Source organism: Salarias fasciatus, chromosome 14 (genome assembly GCF_902148845.1).
Source record: "Salarias fasciatus chromosome 14, fSalaFa1.1, whole genome shotgun sequence".
NCBI lineage: Eukaryota > Metazoa > Chordata > Actinopteri > Blenniiformes > Blenniidae > Salarias > Salarias fasciatus.
Window position 1 is genome coordinate 25,101,541 of NC_043758.1, and position 23,135 is coordinate 25,124,675.

Here is a 23,135-nt window from a genome sequence, read left to right on the forward strand (position 1 = left end):
CAACTCAAAACTGAACACACTTATTTCTAATGATGTGATCAGACCAAGTGTGCACAAAGACAAGATGCTGGAGACTGAATCTCCAGGACCGTGACCATGCAGTAGTGTGCTTTTGTTTTGTTTGTTTTGTATTTATTTTTTGTTATGACGGTCAATTTAGATATCACTTTGACTTAGATGGGTTTTTTTTTTGTAAATGCATTTCAAATACGTAAAATAAAAATTTTCTGTGCACTACACACTCTGAAAACTGCTGGGTTACTGTAAAAATAACCCACATTGAGTGGAATTGCTGACCCAGCGCTGGGCCCAAAAGGAACCAAGCCAAAGCTGGGTTATTTCTACCCAGCCGTTTGGGTTGAAGAGTTGACCCTGATGCTGGGTCAAGATTTATCAGCGGGTCTGGGAAAGTTACTTTACAGTAAAAATGTAAACCCTCAGAATTCAGAAACACGTGCCCTCTGCCATGCAAGGCTGTCAAACCCTCCACTGGAAGCCAGCTGGGGTTCAGTGCAGTTCATTGACATGTAGAGGAAAAGGTTTGAACTAACAACCTTACAACTGCTAAACAACCACTCTACCAACTGAGCAAAAGCCACACATGAGTATAAGGAGAGGGATGTCATATGTTTTTTCCTTCTTAGCCATTGCATAATCTTCTGTGAGAGCACAGGACTCCAGTTTTCTGTTGCGTTTGTTGCCAGAAGTCTCCAGATGCAAGAAAGAGAAGGAGTTGCAGGAGTGTTCAAAATGGTGATTTTGTTCAAATCATCAACTCACTCTGCTGGGTCAACACAATTCATCTAATTTGGGGTAAAAGCGACCCAATCTGCACAAAATCTAGGGCTACCCAGGAAATGGGTTGGGAAAAGAACCCAGCAGGTTTAAAAGTGTGGACTGCTTGCTGTGTCCTCAGTTATTTCATGTAGTGTCTAATGAACGATCTGAGGTGAACATGTTTTTACTTGCTGTGTGTAAGATCTGAACGCATAGTGGGGTTTTGATCACGAGAGAACTGGTTTTGAGGCGATAATTCGATTTTGACAGAAATGTCTGAGGTTTTTGTGAATGTAGTGTGGATTTTTGGATTTGTGTTTAAGGTTTTGAGAAAATGGATGGAGGTTTCAAGAAATGTGTTTTAGCAATTGTGAAAAACTGTAAACATCATGGAGTGTTGCAGGAGTTACATCCTGTTCCCAAGTCAGCTTACTAGCCAGTTGGTGAATGCTCATTTTTGGTTTCAGTCATAGATTTTGTCTTGCAAGACCAACATTCACCATCTAGATCAGGGGTGTGTGATCAGTAGATCATTACAGTTCCTGTGAGATTGTAGATTTTACTGCCACAACTTGTTGCCATTGTCAAAATAGTGATGTGGTATAGTTCCCATCTGGTTATTCACATAAAATGTCCTTTTTGCTTTCATGATAGTCTTATTTAACCTACATGTTGCATGTTGAGTCACTTCAACCAACTTGATAATCTCAAAGTTTTGCTGATTAAAAGGAAATCAAAATTAAAGACAGCCTTTTACCACATCTGAGACAAACACTGGTTTGTGATTCAGTAATATTTCTTGTTTAAAAGACTGAGGAACTGCATGCAGAGCTCCCTTCACTCACTCACGAGCACCCTTATACCTCTGAATATGTTCTCAATCAGTCCAGAGAAGTGAGATAACTCTCCTACGCTCTTCATCTCCTTCAGACAGGAAAGTAGCTCAGCATGTCCGGAGTACATCCAGCAGTCAGGCCTGATTGGCCTCTACATCACGGCTCATTCTGTCAGTCTGATCAAAGGTGTTTCCTACACATGGTGCAAGATAAGGTGTTGGCGCTCAGAGTTCATTCAGGGCTTCAAGGTCATGTTGGTTGAATTGTAAGAATAGACAAAAGAAATACCTTGAGTAGATGTAACACAGGGTTGTAGTCATTGCTTCATGGCTTTTAAGAAAGTACGTTTTGATTCCACTTGGCTTGAATGATGGATCTCTTTTCTATTTAGCTACAGGGATTTACTCCGGGGACAGGTTTAGTTAATTTCACCAGTATTTTATTTCATGTCTTTGTGATCCATTGCCCACCACAAGCCACCAGGCTTCAGTACAATTACTGAATGGATGATTTACATATAATGGGGCGCAGTATTGTTTGTGCCAGTTCTAAGCTGAGGCCAGATAATTGGCTCTGCAGGCTATTGCATCAGCTTTTCAGTTCAAATACAGTTTAGTTTGAACACTGCGTGGGGGTCAACTCAGTGAGAATGGCTCGAACCAAACAAGGGAGTCACCAGTGGGATTTAAAGGGGAACGTCATTGATTTTTCACTTCAAAGTATGTTTACAGGTGTCTGTTAGAGCTGCTGCTGCTTAGGTGGAGAAATGTTGCATAAAGCCTTTTGTGCCTCCAGAGGGAGCTGTGTGAAGTCTGACGAACTGCACCAAGATTGCGAAATTCACACTTGAGGCAGCCTCAGTTTTGGTCCTGAAGAATACAGAGATTGAAAATCCAGGGGGCTGAGGACGAAGAAAGCTGCGGGCTTACCGGCCCTCTGTAGCCTGCCTCTCACCTCTGATTGAACGTAGTGTTTCTGGGCTGCATTAGCCCCTGACGGTGGTACAAATCCATGCTCAACCAATCAGTGGCTGGGTTGACTTGTGGGTTAAGGAAGCACCGGGTTTTTCACAAGAGCGAGAGAAAAGAAGAACACTTATACTCAGGTTCATTATCACAGCCTGATGTGAGTAAAACAAAGATATAGCCATCAAAACACATCAGTTGAATGTATTTTAAAACTGAGTAAAGTATGTTCAGTCAAGGTTTAAGATGTATCTCACTTAGCTGTTTTATCACAGCCTCATGCAACACATCTTCAGGAGATTTTATTGTATGGTAGTTGTCAGAGTTGAACGTCGTAAATCACAGGATGTTGGATATGCAGCAGCAATATTTATATCCTGAGTGCCTGATTAAAAATGGTTTCATTCAGTGCTATTACTCATGTTTCTAACATTATCAGATGTGTACCGGCAGATTCATCTTCTCTTTGCAATACTGATTTGATAATGCAATATGAATCACATCATGTGAGTTCTTTAGCTTCTAGCCAAACAAAAGCCATTATAATAGTATAAGAACTTATATATATTTCCATTTTGTGAATTCAATATTAATAATAATACACTTTCCTTCAGGCCAAAGTAATTTATTCATGTATGTTCGAGTTATTCCAGGTGAAAGACCACATATTCACTGCCTGTATGTCTGTTCAAATGAATGGTGTCAAAGTAAAAACTTATTTAATCACGTTCCAGGGACTCTATGAATGTTTCCATGTCCTCGCTGCTGTTGCTGAATGTGCTCACAGAACGGAATAGTCTCGCCAAAAGTCACCTCTTTTTTAAATGTGACACCTGTGCAGCGGCGGCTTCATGCAGGAACTCTATTTCCTCCCAGTCTGCCTCACTTCCTCCACTCTCCTCTGATTTCTCAATTTCGGGGAGCATTCAGGAAAAGGGAGGAAAAGTTTTACTTTATTTCTCCTTCTGCCTTTTCCTTTAGGTTGAGGTGAGACCAGCTTGATGTGTGCATCCATGCACGTATATGTGTGGATAGACAGCAGGTCTGTGGTATTTCTGAGTTTGAGTGAGTTTCGGGACCATCCGATGTTAAAGTTTGTGGTGCAAAAACAACTAGTTACCCTCTATGATAAATGACCAGACTCTATTATATGTTAAATTCTCCACAGGAGATGCAGATGATGGCGCAGTACATGTGGACTTTGTTGGAGAAGTGCTGTTATATATAACTCCGATAATAAGCACGACAGCGCGTAGGAAGCTAGCTTGTAGCTCATCGCTACAGTCTGCTGGCTCACACCCAAAAGCTGAAATTCACACCGCCAATCTTCTGCCAAATTGCCCTTTATGGCCGAAAAAATAAGCACCACCAATTAGTTCCATGTGATTTCGTGACCAATCCTCTTACACCCATGAAGTTATGGCGGTGAACAACGTCCAGGCCGAAGGGCCGGCCTAGAGGCTACGCGCCGTCCTGTGCGTACTGTAGACGCAGTAGTATATCTCAGCCTTCAGGCTTTTCAGGGAGAGTCCCAGTGGAGCTACTCTCATCCCTCTTATCACATCTCCTTGCCCACTTGCCTTCGATTTTTTCGGAGTGATATGAGAAAGATAGAGAGCGGCAAAATGGAATGGACTGCCAGGAGAAATCATGAACACGCTCTCAGGAGCACCAGGGACTAAGTGCTTTGGATAACTAAGTGTGTGTGCGCGCCTGAGAAAGGGAAAAAAAATAGAAACTACAAAAGAAATAGAAAAAAATATATATAAACATGATGGCTGGATGTAGACCGAATGTATCTGAGTGATAAAACTGAAGTGAAAGCACAAGGAGAACAGAGTAACAAGGGGAAAAACACAGAAGTTAACTAATTCTATAAAAACAGACATGAGGATAAGTTGTTCCCAAGGTCACGTTGCTGGTAATATGAAGTGTTTTTTGTTTGTTTGTTTGTTTGTTTTTTTTCCCTGTGCAGTGGTGATCTCACACACACACACACATACAGGTACATGCACTTACACCCAGACATTGCTTTAACCAGATTACTGTGCACAGTACATCTCGTGTTCCATACAGCACTTCGAGAGCCGGGCCATTCTAAAAGGATTACACTCAGGATGCTTTTATGGGCTCGCTGAGTTTTTAACACTGTTTCACAGCTGGCCTGAGGTGCCACATGTTACCAGCCACAGCAAAAATTCCCTGGGCAGGGATGAAACGGACCCGGGAACTCGTCTCTCACATTGACTTCTTCAGCTACATCCACGCACACACACACACACACACACACACACACACACACACACACACACACACACACACACACACACACACACACACACACACACACACACACAGTTTGAACTTACAGGTCACCAGCAGATAAAAGACTCTCAATGAGCTGGGAGAGATGTAAGAAGTGGTTTGAGTCAGCAGGAGAATCTATATACAAGCTTTCTTCCTCCTACATCTTGAGAGCCATCCTTACATTTACATAAACATATTTCTAGTTGCATTCTTTAATGCACGACTTAACAAAAATCCAGAAATTCAAGGGAAACTAAAAAGTCAACTCAAAGGCTTTTCTGCACTCGAATGAGCACAGAGCATTTTGTATGTTCATGGATTGCAGCTGCTCAGCGTTACAAGCTTCCACTCCTGCTGAAGCCCTCAGTCTCAAAAGAAGGAAAGGAGTGAGGTCGTCAGAGTGAACCGCAATGCTTCTCACGAAATCTATTTCATTGTGCTAAAACAGCAAAGTGTGTGTTTTCTGTCAGTTCTACCAAAATAGGACCATCAGAGCGGGTCTCAGTCTGAGCTGTGTCTGTGAAGACTCTCAGAAATTCAGGTCATCACTTTCCTCAAGAAAGAGATCGCTGTGTGTAGAAAGTAAATAAAAACAGGATCCAATCATTGACAAATCTCATTTGCCCAGTCTTAAAATCACAGTGTGTGTGCGAGTAACTGAGAAGTGGGAAAAAGACATCCTCCTGTAAATCTGTGAAACTGAACATTCCTTCTGCATGAGACCATTTCTTTGGTTTCTTGAAGATAAAACAACCTTGGCACTGTTTGAGGTGCTGAAAATCATTACTCTAGCATACATCAGTACGCAATTATGGTCTGTATTATATTAATATTGTCATTTATTTCAGATTTCTATGGCTATCCAAAGCATTTTTCAGCTGCAAGAGCTTTTTGCAACCAGTTAGGTTAAAGGTTTACAGATCCATAACAAGAGTGGGTAGAAAAATAGTTATTCATAGAAACAATGTCTCCAAAAAGTATAATTGGGGCATAGTTTTGTTCATTCTGAGATGAAAAAAATATACTTCTGATCCTTGTTTCATCATAGGAACTTCAATAATTTTAAGTCCAATTAAGTTTTTAATACATCTAAATACAAGATAAATAGATTTATCTCATGGTGCACATACAGTCTGAAACAGTATGAGACAGGTGTTACGTTAAAAAAAAAAAAAAGAAAAGAAAGGACCTGAGAACCAGTAATTTAATTATAGACTACATTTAAGACACATTATTGGAATACAAACAGTTTTTTTGATGGCATACTTTCTGAAAAGACACTGAAAAAAAAATACCTAAAGTATTATCACATCAAGCATCTCTGTATCCCCAGCAGACCTCAGCATATAAAATGTCTCAATCGATTTTTCCCTCTTTCATTTGCACACAGCTCATATTTAGCAGTTCTACACATAAATGTGTGTTTTTATCCCGAGTCACTTTGTGTTATATTACAAATACACACTCTCGTTGTGGATCTGCACACAGTACTTTACTATTTATTAGGCTGCAACATGGGAGAAGAGCTGTGGTTTACTGTGCTGGCTTCACTCAGAAAATACTGCACAGTTCAGAAGAACAACTCATTAACATCTCTCCATAATAAAGACTGTTAGAGCTGTAGAGAGAAGCTGTTCCCGCTAATAGAGGAAGTCATGACTGGCTCTGGCCTGTAGCAATGGAACTTTAGAAATGGTTGAGCTAGACCATTGCACAGATGGCATTGGTTAAAATAATAATAATAATAATAATAATAATAACCCTTCATATCAGGGACGTTCAGAAACGAAAATACAGTGTGAGTGAAAAGAAATAAAATTGTCAAGGTTAACTAAATGTTATCTAGAATTCTGTCGCAGTGAGGAAAGTTAGGTGACCCTCAGCAGTGTGTGTGGGTGACTGCATCTCCACGTGAGGATCATGAAACTGCTGAATAAATCCAGTCATGGTGAATACACCCATACATTTTTTTGCAGCGAAGCTCATTTCATATTTTTAATTTGTACCTATTCCACTCACAAAATGTAAGTTCTAAGAACGTTATGGTATGTTATCCCCGACAACCCGGTGTTTCCTGCTACTGCACCCCCCGCCCCTCAGGCTCTCTGGCTCCCCATGTCTGATACACAAACTTTTGCATATGTGATATAAAAGAGTGCATTATATTGTTGGCATTTTCAGGTAAATGCACCATCAATTTTCCACAGCGTAATGTGTGCCCAAAAAGCATTTCCACGTCATCGTTTTTGGATGCATTTGATTTTTGGCCGCCATTGCGTTCCCTGTGACTCCCGCCCTCCTCCCCCGACGATACTTTTCCGTGCGCGTGTGAAAGGCAGGAAACTGTAAATGCCACCGCAGAAATTGCACACGTACAATAATGGGCCCGTGTAATGACTCTCCGACGACATACAGCGAGAACATTTGTGACTGCGAAGCCATTTGATAAAGAGGGGTCACGCCAGCTGCGGGAGGCGAGTAATGGCACCAAAAGTGCATATTCAGCTTCTATACATCCTCTCCTGGTCATCTGGATGGATGCTTTTAGGTTATTTTTACTTGTTAATGCACTCCTACATCTCTCTCTCTCTCTCTCTCTCTCTCTCTCTCTCTTTGTTTTTCTCGCTCATCCCCAGAGGCTGGGGAGCAGAGAGAAGAGGGTTGAAGTGACGGTGCCTTTCACCCCCCCCCCCCCCCCCCCCCCCCCCCCCCCCCCCAATCGCCACAGGTTAATAAGTCCTCTTCCAAAAGTGCAACGACACATCAGTAATACGGGCACCACAGAAATAAAGTCGAACTCTTCGTGAAGCAAGTGCTTCGGGTCCCCCCCGCCCCCGAAAGGAAGGGGAGAGACGGGGGTTTGCACTTCAGCCAAGGTGGATGGAAAACAAGCTCATGATAAAAGCCTGACCTTTGTCTGGGCTCTATCGTTTTGCTGCAGGGACAATGTTGAGGGGCGGACGGGAGAGAAATGTCAAAACAAAAATGCCATCGCTCGCCGAGGTGCAAATAGAGGCGGACTTTGATGCGTGCGGCGGCGTTGGCCTCCTCCTCCTCCTCCTGCTTTCTGTTTTTGTTTTTGCCCATGCAGCGCCAGAGCTATAAATGCACCTTTATCAATTTTTCTGCCGCTGCTGATCGGCGAGGCTTTTTCAGGTTGATTGTTTTTTCGCCTCAGTCGATGTGCGTGCCGGGTGGCGTCACCGTTTGACAGAGTGCACTTGCTGCTTTTGATCTGTTGGGCCCCCGCTGCAGAGCCGCTCTGCTCTCCAACACGTGCACGTGCAAACACACACACAGAAGCACTTGCAACTATGTTTGTAATGCCCTTCCAATGACCTGATGTGACAGCGTTAACTGAAACTGAAACTCTCAACGGAAGGTTCACTTCAGTCTCCAAGCACAAACTGTGGAATCTGTCACTGTTTTTGTCATCGCTCTACTTATGCAACTGCAGGAAAACTTCTGGCCACAACCGCACGTGCATTTCAGAAAAAAGAAGGATTTTCCCTGTTTAGAAAGTTCGATCAACTAAAATTTTCCAGCTGTCTTCAAAAACTGTTTTTTTTTTGTTTTTTTTTTTAAATTGTTGTTTCCTGGGTTTTTGTTTCAATTGAAACACTGCAGTAGGTAACATTTCAGGTGTTTAAGCTTATTTATTAAATGAAGTACAAACTTAAGGTGTTGGTTGTGTTCTCGGATACAGAGAGAGATAAAGAGAACTGTTTTTTTTTTTTTTTGGAGGAGACATGGTTAAAAATGTCTTTTTCTGGAAGGCAAATTAATTTTGAATGAAAATTTTCCACTTATTCATGAGAAATCTAGCCTTTTTTTGTGCTAAGAGAACAAATCACTTCAAACTGTCATTACTTTTATTTTACAGGAATCAGGATTTACTGCTACGACCCATTCAAGGTCGAATTGCCCTGTTCTGCGCCCTGAATTAAAGTGATTTTGACATCCCCGACATGGACTTTCACAGCAAGCTTAATCTTCACCCTAACCTAATTACAACATGAGCGGTACAATCTCATTTTTATTCTTAGACATTAACATACTGGTGCAGGACCCTGCATGATTTTAAACCTTTATAAAGAAGTTTGGGCCCAAAACTATAGTATATGCTCACAGCTTTCCAGGTTCACAAACTGAGAAATCCAACACAAACACCTTCCAGGGGCCCCAGAAGCAACGCTGCACACAGACCTGCTCAGCTCGCGCATCCACTTCCACTCTCTTTACACACCTACACACTTAGCCACACAAACACACCCAGGGCGATGCAGAGCGGCCTCTGAATCGGCTGGGGTCAACAACACACTCGGCAACAAAAAGCACAGCGTGATTCGACTTGATCTGGCCCAGCCCAGGGCGACAAACAGCCTCCCAATCTCAGGACACACGGCTCAAACGCAACAACCACAAAATACAAAAAAAAAAAAAAAAAAAAAAAAAAGGCCGCGCAGGAGGGCGGCGGCTGAGTGATTTTCAGGGTAAGTCCTGATTTTCAATTATAACCCAGAGGACACAAGGTGTTTGTTGTTGCTGTTGTTTTTTTTCGTCTATGTTTGAAAGTGCGGGGGATGTTTTTTTTTTTTGCTGCGCGTCCTCCAGACTGAGATGAGAGGACGGGCAGAAGGAGCCGTGTAGCGAGCGCAGCGCAGGTCAGGGTGTCACCGTCTGAGAGGGACAGCCTCAATGTCACCCGGGTGTTTTTGGCAGGAACACTTTTTCTTTTGGCGTATGCCCTGACTGACTAATGAACTCGCCTCTGTTGCTCTCGAACACTGGAAGAAAAAGCTCATGTGATATTTATTCGGCGAGCTCCGAGTGCAGCTGCGGCCTGCTTCCCTGGTTTGGTCTCCTGCTTTTTGTCAGCATTTAATGCTGCTAATTAAATGATGGCAAAATAAGCGACGATTACTGTGTCATCTGCTTTCAAGGCTGTGCCTCAGCGAACCAAAATATGACAAATTGTGCAAGTTTTCATCGCAATTAATTATTCTAGTAATAAAGATGAAATAATCAAGCACTTGCTCGCATTAATTAAAGTCCAATTTTCCACATCTACATTTTAAGGCCCTGTTTACATAACACCATTTCAAGTGGAAAGAACCTTTCATTACGTTTTCTTTTCAGAAAGCTTACACGTTTACACAGACGCGCTTGGAAAATTATGTTGATGAGTGGCTTGGTTGGTAGAACAAGCTGTCTATTCATCAGACAGGAGGTTTGATTCCCCATCGAAGTGTCCATTAGCAAGACACTAAACCCCAAACTGCTCCCGACGGATGGACTGAACAACTTGCATATGACTGCCACCTTTAGTGTGTGAATAGGTGAATGTGATTAACAATGTGAAGCACTTTGAGTACTGCTCAAGCAGTGGAAAAGCGTTTTAAAAGTGAAATCCAATTTACTTTTTCATGGAAAAGGCAGAAACGCTTAAAACAATGCAGTGAACTTTCGAGACCATGAGTTGGCGCTGTATGTTTTTGGAACTAAAACACACACCTGTGCTCAGAGAACAACACACTATAAATGACGATGAACCTGGACTGCCACTAGATGCGACTCTCAATTATAAATCTACCAAGACCCAGGAGAACATGGGACTCGATTTTCTCCCGACTACATAGAGGTGTCGGAGAGTTTTCCAAAAAGTTTCCAACAAAAGTTGAAACAGAAACAAAGAACACGGTGAAAGTTTTTCGTTTTTGCATGAAAATGTCCTCATGTAGAACGAGTATTGGTGAGATGATTTTGAGCTTCTGAAGAGCTCCACCTTTCTGTAGCGTGAACTGTTTGGTGTTGATGGTCTTAAAGCCATTCATCATCAATAATCAGTCATTTCAGAAACTTGGTGCTTAAATGTATAATAAAACAAACTTTAGCTTGCCTTTTTGTTTCAGTGATTATTCGGAAATGTATCCATCTATCGTACTTTCATACCAATGCATTGAAATTCTATTCAATAAATTCTTCACTTCATTACTTTTTCATTCATGTATTTTTCTTAGTTTGTCATAGTAGCTGCAGCATGCTGATTAGGAATGAATTACAGTTAGAGCTGCCTCTCCCTGTCCTACTTTTGTCTTAAAAACATCAAACCCGCTGTTTGCTGGAAAAAAAAAAAAAAAATCTCATTACTTTTCAACTAACCCAGTCCAGCAGACGGCAACATGAAAGATGTCCCACTCGAAGTAACAGCTTTCACACAGTCGCTGTGAAGTAATAAACATTAGCCTCCCATTCAGAGCTGTCGGCTGTCGGTGGCGTTTCTCAGCTGTTTTGTCGCTGCTGCTTCCTCTCGGTGCCATTTGTTCATAAAACTGTTTCTCTCAGGAACAGGTGGTATGCCAACTTCTGCGTGACAGATTTCCTTGCCTGCAGTGCCGCACTGCAAAAGCGAGTGATTTCATCAAACAGGGCTTGAGGTGGCCGCCGCTGGGCCTGGAGGGCCACAGTCATCCATGGCTTCAGTGCATTTATCCTCAGTCGTAACAGAATTTCATAAATGCATCACGATGGAGCGCTGCAGCTCTTTGTTGAAGGGCGTGAATTATGCAAGACGTGGATGACCACCTGTCGCTTAAACTGACCGATTTACTTTGAGTGTTTCAGAAAAGTTGAATTTTTCCCTGTTTGAGACTGAGCTGTTTCTTTTTTAAGTTTTATCTTGGTAGCTGTTTTCAAAAAAAGTTGCCTTGGCACTGGCTTCAAACCAAAGCGATACTTTTTTTTCTTTTTTTCAATAGAAAACATTTTGTAAACAGGGCCTGGCTCTTAACTTACAGGCTTGCTTCACACTTGTTGAATTCACAATTTGTCAATCATCATTCAAACTTAGTTTCAGTGCAACTTGACTTTTTTTCCCTCCAATTTATTAGTCTTTTATTTCATATTTCACCATCTTCTGTTCTGCTTTCCTCACAAATCACATCCTGATTGCAACATTGCTCAAACGCAGAACTTTGAAACTTAGAAACAGTTTTATGTTCAACAAGTTACTATCAACAGCTCTCTAAAACATTTGAAGCAGAGTAAAGGCAAACCAGCTGCTCACATGAAACTCAATGGAAGGGTGAATAAAGAAAGAGAAGAATAAATGAGAAAGAGAGTATGGCTGGATTGGATGCATGTTGAAGTCGCTGGTCTGGTTTTGGAGATCCATCAAGGAGCTTCAACGTCACCTAATTGCAAGTGTACTCTCATTTAGTAGAAAAAAAAGATGAAATTCGCTCTTGTAGGGATACAAAAAAACATGTTTTAGTTGAGCTTTGTATTGGATTCCAAAAATGCCAGTACTGCTACTTGTCAGTTCTTTTTTTTTTTTTTCCAGTAGTGTTTCAACAACAATAAAACACACAACTGACTGGTGTATTTTTTATGCAGCCAGGATTGTGATCAAACGCTACATCTTTCCGATACCCTTTGAATGTCTAACAAATTGTGTTGAGACAGAAAGAAAAATGTGCTCATCAGCCGCTACATTCATTAACCGCTCCGTCAAAAAAATGGAATTGCACATGCGCCGTATAATCTCAGTTGTATCAGCTCGCAGATTACACGTTGCCCTTTAGCCAAGCCCGTCTTCAAAGTCAACGTTAGGAAGTCAGGGACTCTGTTCATCTCAATGAGAAATCTACTCCGAAGCTTTTATATGTAATGAAGTCTTCTCCCTGCAGATGGTTCCTGTCAGCCCGCTTTGCGGAGCACAAAGCCGGCGTACCGAGAAGATTAAAGTTTGCAAAGTCTCCAAGGTTCAGAGAAGACACGGATCACTGCGATGATGGAGTGGTCGGGGAGGGAGGGAGGGAGGGAGGGAGGGGGGAGTAAAAGGAAAGAGCAGAAGCGGGGGATGATTCTGGATAATTCGCGGCGACCCTCTGATGGACGTGTCTGAGCGTCCCTGGCCCACCAGCTCCCTTCTCACCGTGTAGCTGTAATTGGCTGCTGGTGGCTGCGATGGCGAAATGTCTCCGCTGCATTTACTTTTCATTATGCTGATGTATTCATTACGGCACCTTTTGTTGACCTTATCAATCAGAGTTTAATTTCCTACAGATTTCTTTTTAATTACGGCAGTTTCTTCTCCTCGGCCGCTTCCTGTCGCGGCACCCACCCGAGCCGTTACGGTGACACGCCGCCGCCCGGTCAGAGATTAATCAGCCGTTATAGTGCCTCTGCCACGCTCGGAGCCTGGAGTTAAAAATCCACGACTCTCTGCTTAATTGGCAGTGAAATGGCAACAGGAGATAGTCCCGTTGACCGGCAGGCAAGGGCCGTCCGAGCTCCGGCGGTCACCTTTCAGCCGTCGCACAACCCGATTACACCGGCCTGCACAGGTGAGATAACTGCAGCGCTCCGACCGAGCCGTTAGACCGCGGGACAGAGTCATTCAGCAAGTTAAACTGCTCATTCATTCCTTTGTAAGGAAGCATGAAACATGTGATACAAGTGATAAAAAATTACCCTCAACAGCTCACTGAGGACACCTTGTCTCACACAAAGTCCTATTTTTAGACGAAAAGCTGGACTTTCCCATCTTTTCACCTATTATTTATGGCATCTGTTGGGCTCAGTCATTACTGAAATGTACACATTGTTTCACACTGACTTTATCATTTCAGTTTTTTTACATTATAAGAAATCCTTCTGAAATCTGTTGTCCTGTGAATGGAATTGTATTTCTCCTAAGCTTGTAAATATTGTTGATCATCAAAGCAGCCTCGACATATGAACAGCCAGCCGTGCCATCTGCTCTAAAGCAACACTCTCAGCATTATCGATTTCGACACCAGCCCTCTACTCCAGATACACCTTGTTGTCAGGCTCTTCTTTACCTGGCTGAGTTTTAAATATCAGTTATTTTTACACTTGCATTTTGCTTTCATAACTGATGGCTTCTCTAAGTTGTTAATGCTGTGTTTTCCAAGTCAGAAACATGCCGGTTGAGGCCATGAAGATCACTTCAAATGTCGTTCTAGTTCCTGTTGCTCACATGCAGAGCTTGTCTCATGGCGTTATTGTACCTCAGGCTGGAAAATCCTCAGGGTCTTTTACAGGATTACGTGAAGGTAAATTTGCTGCATTTACCCCCATACTCTTTTAAGGAGTGTTTAATCCCGCCTCTTCTTAATTTCTAAAAGACTCCGCCTCTCTGAGATGCTTCTTGAATAAAAATTGATCTTTTCACTTTTTTTTTTTCAACTGTTCCAATCTGTCCTTGCGTTTGTCTAGGGTTCCATAATATTAATATGCATTATGCAAAATATTTTTAACAATATAGTACTGCGATGACCATGAAATTGACAATAAAGATTTCAAAATTTTTTTTTTCCAAATACCAGAATTCTTTCTGTTGTGCCAGATTTACATTAACTGTGATCAAACCCTTACCGGTATTTATTTATTCACAATTTCTCATTTATTTTTGTGCTTTTGACCAGACGTTAAAATATTAGAGCAGCCAATCTATTATTTTTGGATTTCTTGGTGAGATATCCATGCTTAATTGAACTTCTCTTTCAGACTTCAACTTCAAACTGTCAATATATCTTTGCAGTGCCCGAATCCACAGTGCATGGTAGCTTGGCCAGTCTTTTTCAAACCATTTCTATGCCTGCTGATATTGCAATGATGCTCTATTCAGCTCTACCAACCTTTTTGACCTGCAACTTGAATCCAAGAAAATTTATCTGATGCTTGTCTGCAGTTTTTTTTTTTTTTTTTTATAAAAAGACATAACAACTATAATTCATCCAGTTCTTGTCATCAGTGATGAAAGATCACTTCGTGTGAATGCCAACTCAATTCTAAATAAAAATATGTAACCATTCTCATGTGAGTCTTTCTCCCTACTTGTCAACAACATGCAACGAAAAAACATGTGTTTGATTTTGGCTCTGTCCTTAAGACATGAAAAGCCTTTTACATCTCAGCCAACCGCACTCAGCCCAGCAGGTTTTTCATAAGATGCTGGCAAATTGACCTCCCTCCATTCACAAACAGAGGTTATCACATGCCATTTACTGAAGGCTTTTAGTAGCCATTCAAGGTGTTTGCTTTTGAAAATTGGGGTCACTTCAGCGAAGATTGTGTGTGTGCAGTGCGTGTGGCGATGTGCTGATTTTCTTTTTTAACCACACATCCTATAGAGTCTGTCTGAAGCCTGAAGGCCCAGTCATAGATGAGCGCTGCATGGTTCAATGAAATTGTCGAAAGGACACTTTATTCCCCCCCCCCCCCCCCCCCCCCGTTGTTGTGTATTGTTCGCTCACAGCAGAAGAGAGCTGCCACGCGGAGGGCTTCATCTGGAGCTTACCTGTCGAGTGAAATGACGCGTGGAAATTCGGCTTCGTGGTGTGTTGTCTCCTCTCGAATTGATTGAGGGATTAAATGTGTTTAGTTTTGATTCGAGTTGCAGCGGAAGAGTTCGCAGCTAATCACTTAGCGCCCGTAGCCTTTTGGGTTCGATTGTGGTAAGCAGCTGCCACGATTCCCCCAGGAACTGATGGTCTAACCTGTTCTTTTCTTAACCAGCTATCTCTTTACAAGTCCTCCACCTCCATTAGCCTGCTGCAAACAGATATTTATCCATGTGTTCGTCTGTAAGAGCTCAAGGGTTTTCATGCACATGGAGCCTATTCTGATAAGAGTTGCATTTCTTAACACCGATTTTATGGGTTATGGGTGGGATTGGCATGTAGGTGGTGACCCCATTGATCTTCAGCAGGGATCACCAGAGGTGAACGTTCCCATAATGCTCTCATTACTCCTGATGGAAAAAAAACATTCCTTCCCGCGGCATCGAGGCTTCGAGATGCTATTAACCCACAGCGGCAAAGCAACTCGGCCTCTCCAGCTGATGGAAAGATGCACTCCCACTGGCGACATGACAGAGGTTACCAGCTGGGAGACATCATCATCATGGGGACTAGATAGTGTCGTCGACTGGTTTGCCACTGGTTTCTGGCTCGTGGTGCTTTCTGAGCCGAGGAGAACTCTTTTCTTTTCTTTGTCCGTGACATTGTGGCTGTAACGCTCTGTGCTCTCGCAGGGGGGCATTTTGATAATGCTGAACGGGACCTTTAGGTCAGCCCGACACTGCTAAGTAGTCACTGTGAATGGCATAAACAGAGCATCAAGGATTAAAAGGTGAGCAGGGCTCTTGGGCTGTGAGCAGACTGAATATGATGTTGAGGACAAGCCCCTTCAATTCTCCAGGCTTCTCATTAGCTGTCATGCATTGTGCTCAAATGGTGTTAAACCCTGTATTACACATTTATTGGAGCTAAGAACTTGTCCATGTTGGAGTAGGAAATTAGTTTCTCTCATTAGTCTCTTTCTTTACATTTCCCACCTATTCTCTCAATGTGTGTGGTGCCACGCTAATTGCATTTATCTATTTCTCTGCTCACTTTCTATATGATAGCATATTACTGTACTCCAAGAACAAAACCTCCCGACAGACCAGTTTTCGACAGGTTTGTCTCTCTCGGCTGTACATCTGGGGGTGGCAGTGATGACACATACAAATCATGCCTCCCCTTGAAGTTCCTGAACAGCAGCGTCAGCAAGATATCAGCTCCCAAAATGACACAGTTTGGCATTTAAAGTTGAAATCCAGTGTCATTTTACCCCTGACTGTTATGACAAACTCATGCATATTTATCAAGCCCGAAAAGACTAATGTGTTCCCGTCTCTCTGCCCCTGTGAATGATCTGCTCTGACTGTATCAGTGCTCTTAGCAGTGCTTTCCAGACTGCCACTCATGAATATGCATCCCAGCAGCGTTAGCATGGTCTCACTATCATTTTGCTTCTACAGTCAGGAACATAATCATAAAACCCCGTGGTAAAACTTACTGCGTTTGGTCTACTGTTTTACTCACAGTAGGAACAGACAAAGTTGCTTTTTTTTTTTTTAACAACTGAAACTTTTAATTCATTGCCTTTAAATCTCTGTCAATTTTAGGTATCCTCACAATGATCTATGCCTCAAGAAACGTCACCTTTTGGGTCGTTTCTGCCACATCAGTTGGACCATCAGTAATCTGGCATTTAGAAAGAAATGGTGCTTTACTGATCCCCTTGGGAGAGAGAGCTTTTCTGCATTTAAATCTCCTCATAGGTGGTTTTAACTCTACAGACTTGGAGCAGCAGACTGTCATAGTCCACAATCCAGAGAACCAAAGGGGTGACCTGTCGACTGTGGAATTCGAACCTGCAAACTTTCCATTCCGAATCCTCTTTTCTAGCTTTGAGGCCGTCACTGCCTTGACTCCCCCACATTCAACCCATCGTATTTCTAGGAGCTGTGCGCTGACACTGTGGCACCAGCTTGTGGGTCAAGGCTCTTGTTTAGGAACCAACGATGGCAACAATCAAACCAGCAAAACCCCAAATCCAAGTCTCAGCTGCTGAAAACGGATTTTTTTTCAAATGCCTCCCAAGGTTTAATGTTTTGAAAAGACTTCGACTTCATCTCTGTGGAAAAACTTTTGGAAACCCGCCATCTCTGTCATGAGTGTCATGACTCTCAGTCAGTTCTCTCATAGGACTGAGTTTTATAGTGGAGAGTCACCCATAATCCACCTTGGTCATCTGTCCATACGAATGTCTGCGTCCTCGCCATGGCTCATGTTTAAAGCACATTTTTCTTTCTGCACATATGTGTGTGTGGTTCCATTATGAAAGCAAGTAGTGCCAACTTATGAGCTGCCATGCTAGCTACATAATTTTTACTGTATTCTCAACATATAATTGTTTCTGTGTTTTGTTTATATTGTTGAAGAGCTGGAGCCAAGTTTGTGTGTATTGAGGCAATGAGCAGTAAGCCACGGCAGGCTCACACATTATAGCCAATATAAATAAGCAAATAATCAGCGTTGCATCTACAAACATGATCCTATTACTGAATTTATTTCCTTGTACATGCAAACAGGTCAAATATATTTTCACAATTTGTGTTTGAAATGCTCCAGCGTTTTCATAAATATCCATAAACTCGCCAAGGTAGCTACAGCCTGGGCTCCAAACACCTCTGCTTGAGAATAACTGTTTCCGAGTGTGTTAATCAGAGTTTAAGTGCAGTGAAGGCACATCATGAAATTTTTTGGAAGTGATTAAATAAAAATGAAATTACAGTTGCATTTGTTCCACAACAACAACAAATATTTCTTTGTGTATTCACATTAAAAGTATGTTAGCGTAACATTCTTTCTGTCTTCTTTGTTTGGAAAGTGTGGATTTTACCTTTGAAGTGGCTTTTAGAAGTGCTTCGTTAATAACTGGAGTGGTGTGCAACAATGGCTGCTTGATTACGACTTAGAAGGAGTCGACATTTTTCAGTTTTCCCTTCACTGAATGGAGAATAATTATTGTTTATGCACTTCATTCCCCGTTAAAGCAAATATTCAGTATTTTTCATGGCCGTGGCTCTGTTTTGACCTTAAATTACAGCTTTGCTTTGTCATTTTCCACAAACTTGAACTTGACATTTAGAAAGTGGACAAAATGTAAAATGTTTGCCCAGCCAAAAAGCACTAAGAAGGGCTTAAGAGTTCTAGTTGTTTCACTCACAATGCTTTCATTTATTCTCCTTTTGACTGGCAAGGAAGTAAACAAATGGCAAGTGGGCTGGCACAGTGCCTTCACAAAGCCTCATGCGCCATTACTCAATTATGACTCTTAATCAGGCCTTCAGCTCATGGACAATGCCCGGCGCCGGATACAGCTCGGTGCCGGCAGCACATTGGCCGTCATTGATCAAGCGAGGCGCCGTGCTTTGCAACCTGCAGGGAAATGTCAGAGGGAAGAAAATGAACAAAGGAAAGAAACAAAGTAGCTGTGAAGATTAACTAAATGAGAAGGGCTCATGGGGACCGAGGCTGGACCAGCTTTGTCACTTAAACGAACATGTTGGCGTGTGCTGAAGGAAACGGAGAGTGAATAACCAAAAAATCTGTTTTTTCACACTTCAAGTGCACATTCCGAAACTCACAATTCAATTCAGTTCATCTTTTTTGTACAGCACCACATACAGCATAGTTTTAGCAACTTTCACAAAGAAAACCCAACAATTCCATATGAGCATGCAACAGCGACTACAGAAACAAAAACAAAAACACCTCTTACATTGTGTGTATTGGTGTGTGTAGATCTGAGGCTGTTCCTTTCACTACTTGAGTGACGGCGCTGCTGCATGTGTTGGCATGCTTTCTCCACCTCTCACCCTTCTCCCCTCTGTCCCCGCAGTGAATAAGCACAAGCCGTGGATTGAGACGTCGTACCATGGGGTGATCACTGAAAACACTGACGTTGTCCTGCTGGATCCCCCCCTGGTGGCCCTGGACAAAGACGCCCCCATCCCTTACGCAGGTATGATACACTGTGTCCCCAACAGCTGCCAGCGTGAGGATAATCATAGCAGCGGGGAGGTAAAGGTGGACTGACTCGAGATCAAGTGGCAGGCAGTCAGAGATGACTCAGGTGCTAATCTGTGCAGAGAAGCATAGCTGCGGGATATACTTACACTCAGGGTATCAACCAGCTGTCATTTGTTATCACTCAGAAGGGTTTAAAATTTGCTTCACTATGACTGCATGTGTGTGTGTGTGTTTACACTCCACTGTGCTGCAGATATTTAATCCAATGATTTCCAGGGAACACGCATCTCATGCAGGACTCATATTTCATATTTATTCTTAGAGAAAAGTGGCTCCAAAAAAAAGCCTCATGGTGGCTGCGGACACTGCAACAAAAAAAAAAAAAAAAAAAAAAGGAAAGAAACAAAAAAAAACCCAAAAAAGAGTCAAGGCGGATTAGATTCTTCCCACTTTGTGACCATTCCAGCTCCTCTTACAGGGTGCCAGCTCTTGTGGGAGGACGTTAGCTGGAGGCTGTTGGCGAGCCCAGCCAGCCCGACTCCCGCCAGGCTGCTAATGTGGCCAAGGCCACAGCGCGGGGGCTGCAGTGTGGGGCTGAAGCCCACTCGCAGAGACCCTCGAGCTGAGGTGGATAGATGAAGAGGATGAATGTGTTTGTGCACACGCTTACTGAAACATGTTTGTTCATTGTTTGCTGCAGTGTGTATTTGTGTGTGTATGTGCGTGTGTGTGTGTGTGTGTGTACGTGCGCGCCGTGGCATGGCCTGAGGGGGCTCACTGTAATGGCCACCCTACAGGGAGAAAGAGAGAATATGATGAGACAGTGGGGAGGATGGCTGACTGACCAGCATATGTCCTCTGGCACTCGACAAACCGTCTCACAAAAATACACACACACACACACACACACACACACACACACACACGCATCAGGCAGAGCGCAGCATGGGTATTCCTAGAGTTCATAAGCGAGTGTAGTGGGAGTGATTTTCCACTAAATTATGAATAAACAACAGTAACATTACCGCTCTCTCTTCACAGTCTGCTCTCAACATCACTTCCAGTCACTCTCGCCAACTCTTCTCATCACCACTTCCCACACATTTCATCTCCCTCTCTGAGGACTTCTGAGCAACCCCAAACAAACCCACTCACCACAGCAGACACCCTCTCTCTCTCTCTCTCTCTCTCTCTCTCTCTCTCTCTCTCTCTCTCTCTCTCTCTCTCTCTCTCTCTCTCTCTCTCTCTCTCTCTCTCTCTCTCTCTCTCTCTCTCTTTTTCAGTCTTGGTCTTGTAACCGACAGACAGTTCATGGCACAGGCAGTTATTCGCCAAGCTGAGGTGAATCCTTCCTTGTCCAAGCTAAATTGGCGAGGTGGAGAGGAAGGGGGGGTCGTGCTCAGGTAGTGGTGTAAGGCTGATTAATTGAGTCGGCCAGGTTTTAATTAAAGTGCATGGGAGACGCTGACACGTAACGCCTGAGCGAAGATGGTCATGCAGCTGAATTGATGATGACGGGAAGTGTGATGCATTACGAGCAAGTTGCGAGTGCGTGTGATATTGAGATGGACAGAAATACAAACACACACACACATACTTTACATAAAACAGGGAATCTGAGTGATGCCTTTTCCCTTCATGATTTTTTTTTTCCTTCCGATAATGGTTAGAAGATGGATTGATGCATGATTTCTTTTCAAATGCACAAAAAAACTGTCATTGCATTTAAACAGTTGCTGGAATTGAAGTATTTCTTAGTATTATGAAGAGAAGTTATAATGATGTGTGCTGCTATGGCACACGTGTAACACTCATCCTGGAACACTCTGAAAATCAGTTTGAAAAGTTTTATTTGAATAGTATACAAAGTAAATTGTATACTAATTGCACTTGTTGTTTTTTTTCTCAAAACTTCACTAACAGTGACAAGTGAAGACACACGAATTGAGTATTGTGCCCTTGTATAATGTATAAAGTCACTGTTTAGTTGTTTGACTGGTAACGTGACCTTCATTTCAATGTAATTTGTGTATGAATAATATCTCAGTACATACCATCTGGGATCACTAGATGTCACTGTATGACAACAGTATGCTGCTATCCTAACACTAATACTAAATGTTAATTTTTCAGCTTGTAGTTTGCAGCAGTGTTAAATTGCATCGCATTACGTCCTGAAATAGCCTTTACTCACTTTACACCATTAGTGACATTCAGACTTTCACACACACATGAATGGTGATGGCCGCCATGCGATGTGTAACGGGGTACGATAGGGGTTCGAAACATGAAACTTTTGAGTGAAAGATACTTATTAGTGACATACAGATAAAATTGTTAACAACTTTACCAGATACTGGATTTCAGTTTTTTTCTATCTATTTCTTTGTCAGATGCTGTATGATGTGATTGGGTGTTTTCCATATATAATGCAGGCCAGGGACGACTGGTATAAATGGGCTGGCAGGGCTAAGCCCTCCCAGCACAAAAAGACAGCTAACACAAAAAAGATGAGAAAATTATTTTTTAAAATAACTTACAACAGATTGTTTTAAGTTTAGGTGAAATCAAAAGTAGCAACAGCGTCACTCAGTAAAAACAAAAACATAAAATATCTCTAAATGCGCTAATTTTTTTACAGCCCCACCAGATACAGTCTGCCATCATTCGTTTCCTTCTTGTAAGTGATTGACAGGTGTCATGTCCCGCCACCCGTGGTTTACTGAGCATTTTGGGCTAACTTCGGTTAGCCGACAGGCCGCTGACCAATAGCAGTGAGTTAACGCAGCGGGGCTGCTATTTGTGCCAGAGTTGGTAAGGAGAGAGAAAAAGTTCATTTATGGCTGGCGTTAGCATGAACGAGGTGGATTATTTGCTTTGGATAATCCAATTATTTGGGCCGATTGAATGCACTTGTCTATCAAGACGGACTTCCACCAAAAATGACCAGACTTCAACGACATGGTGATTGTTTGCATCCCAGAGAGGCGTCGCTGTGAGCTTCTTTTCAAATAAGGTAGGCCCATGTGGACCTGTTAAAGGACTGTGACGCCTTGTTTTTGCTGAGTGAAGGCATGTTTGGCACTACATGTCACCAAACAGTTGTAATAAGACAGTTGCAGCAGGCTATCTGTGGGCAGTCGTTGAAGTTGGATTGGAACACGTTTTGTAGCTCGTAAATGTGTGCGTGCGCACGCGTGTGAAAGAGAGAGAGAAAGACAGAGACAGAGCGTTGATGTAGAGCACTGAAAAAAGTATAGTGTACCTATAATTGATGCAACTGAGTGTATCATAAGTGATGTTGCTTTTGCAGCTCTGTTAACTATTTAATCGATATTATGCAAGCATGTGTTAGCCCACCCTACGAATTTCACTGCCAGCCGCCACTGTTTCAGGCTCTGATACCCACAGATTTGCTAGAACTGAGCTAATATAAACAGTAAATGGCCCATCAGTTGTCTTTGCATGGAGTCAAAGGCTGAGATGCCTGTTGGTGATTGATATGGGAATGTGTAGATTTTTAAGTTCTGAAAAGCAGCATCGATTGGTGAAATATGTACAAAGATAATAATCTGACTCTTGGTGTCACTTTATTGATGTATCTGATCAGCGGTTTTAGCTGTGCCTCAACGTGTTAACGCGCTGGAAAGAATATCTGTGATATTTGTAGCATTTTTTTTGACAGGGATGAGAGCTGCTGCCAAAAGCCTTTGAGAGCTCTTTAGATTTTGGCATATTGACAGCACGCTGTTAAATAGTGAACAGAAAAGCATGCTCCAAGTGTCACAGGCTCCAGTAAGACACAAGGTTGTAGACCTTTATACCAAAAACTGAATCCTTCCATTTGTTGCGTTAAA

The 23,135-nt window shown here is 42.5% G+C and overlaps 1 protein-coding gene across 1 annotated transcript in view; it reads left to right on the plus strand.

The window, feature by feature from the left end:
- LOC115401062 (calsyntenin-2) overlaps window positions 1–23,135 on the plus strand; it is a 333,679-nt gene that overhangs the window by 107,809 nt on the left and 202,735 nt on the right. The window contains exon 2 of the mRNA XM_030109215.1: window positions 19,148–19,270. Within this exon, the coding sequence (XP_029965075.1) occupies window positions 19,148–19,270 (123 nt within the window). The remainder of the gene's footprint in view (window positions 1–19,147; window positions 19,271–23,135) is intronic.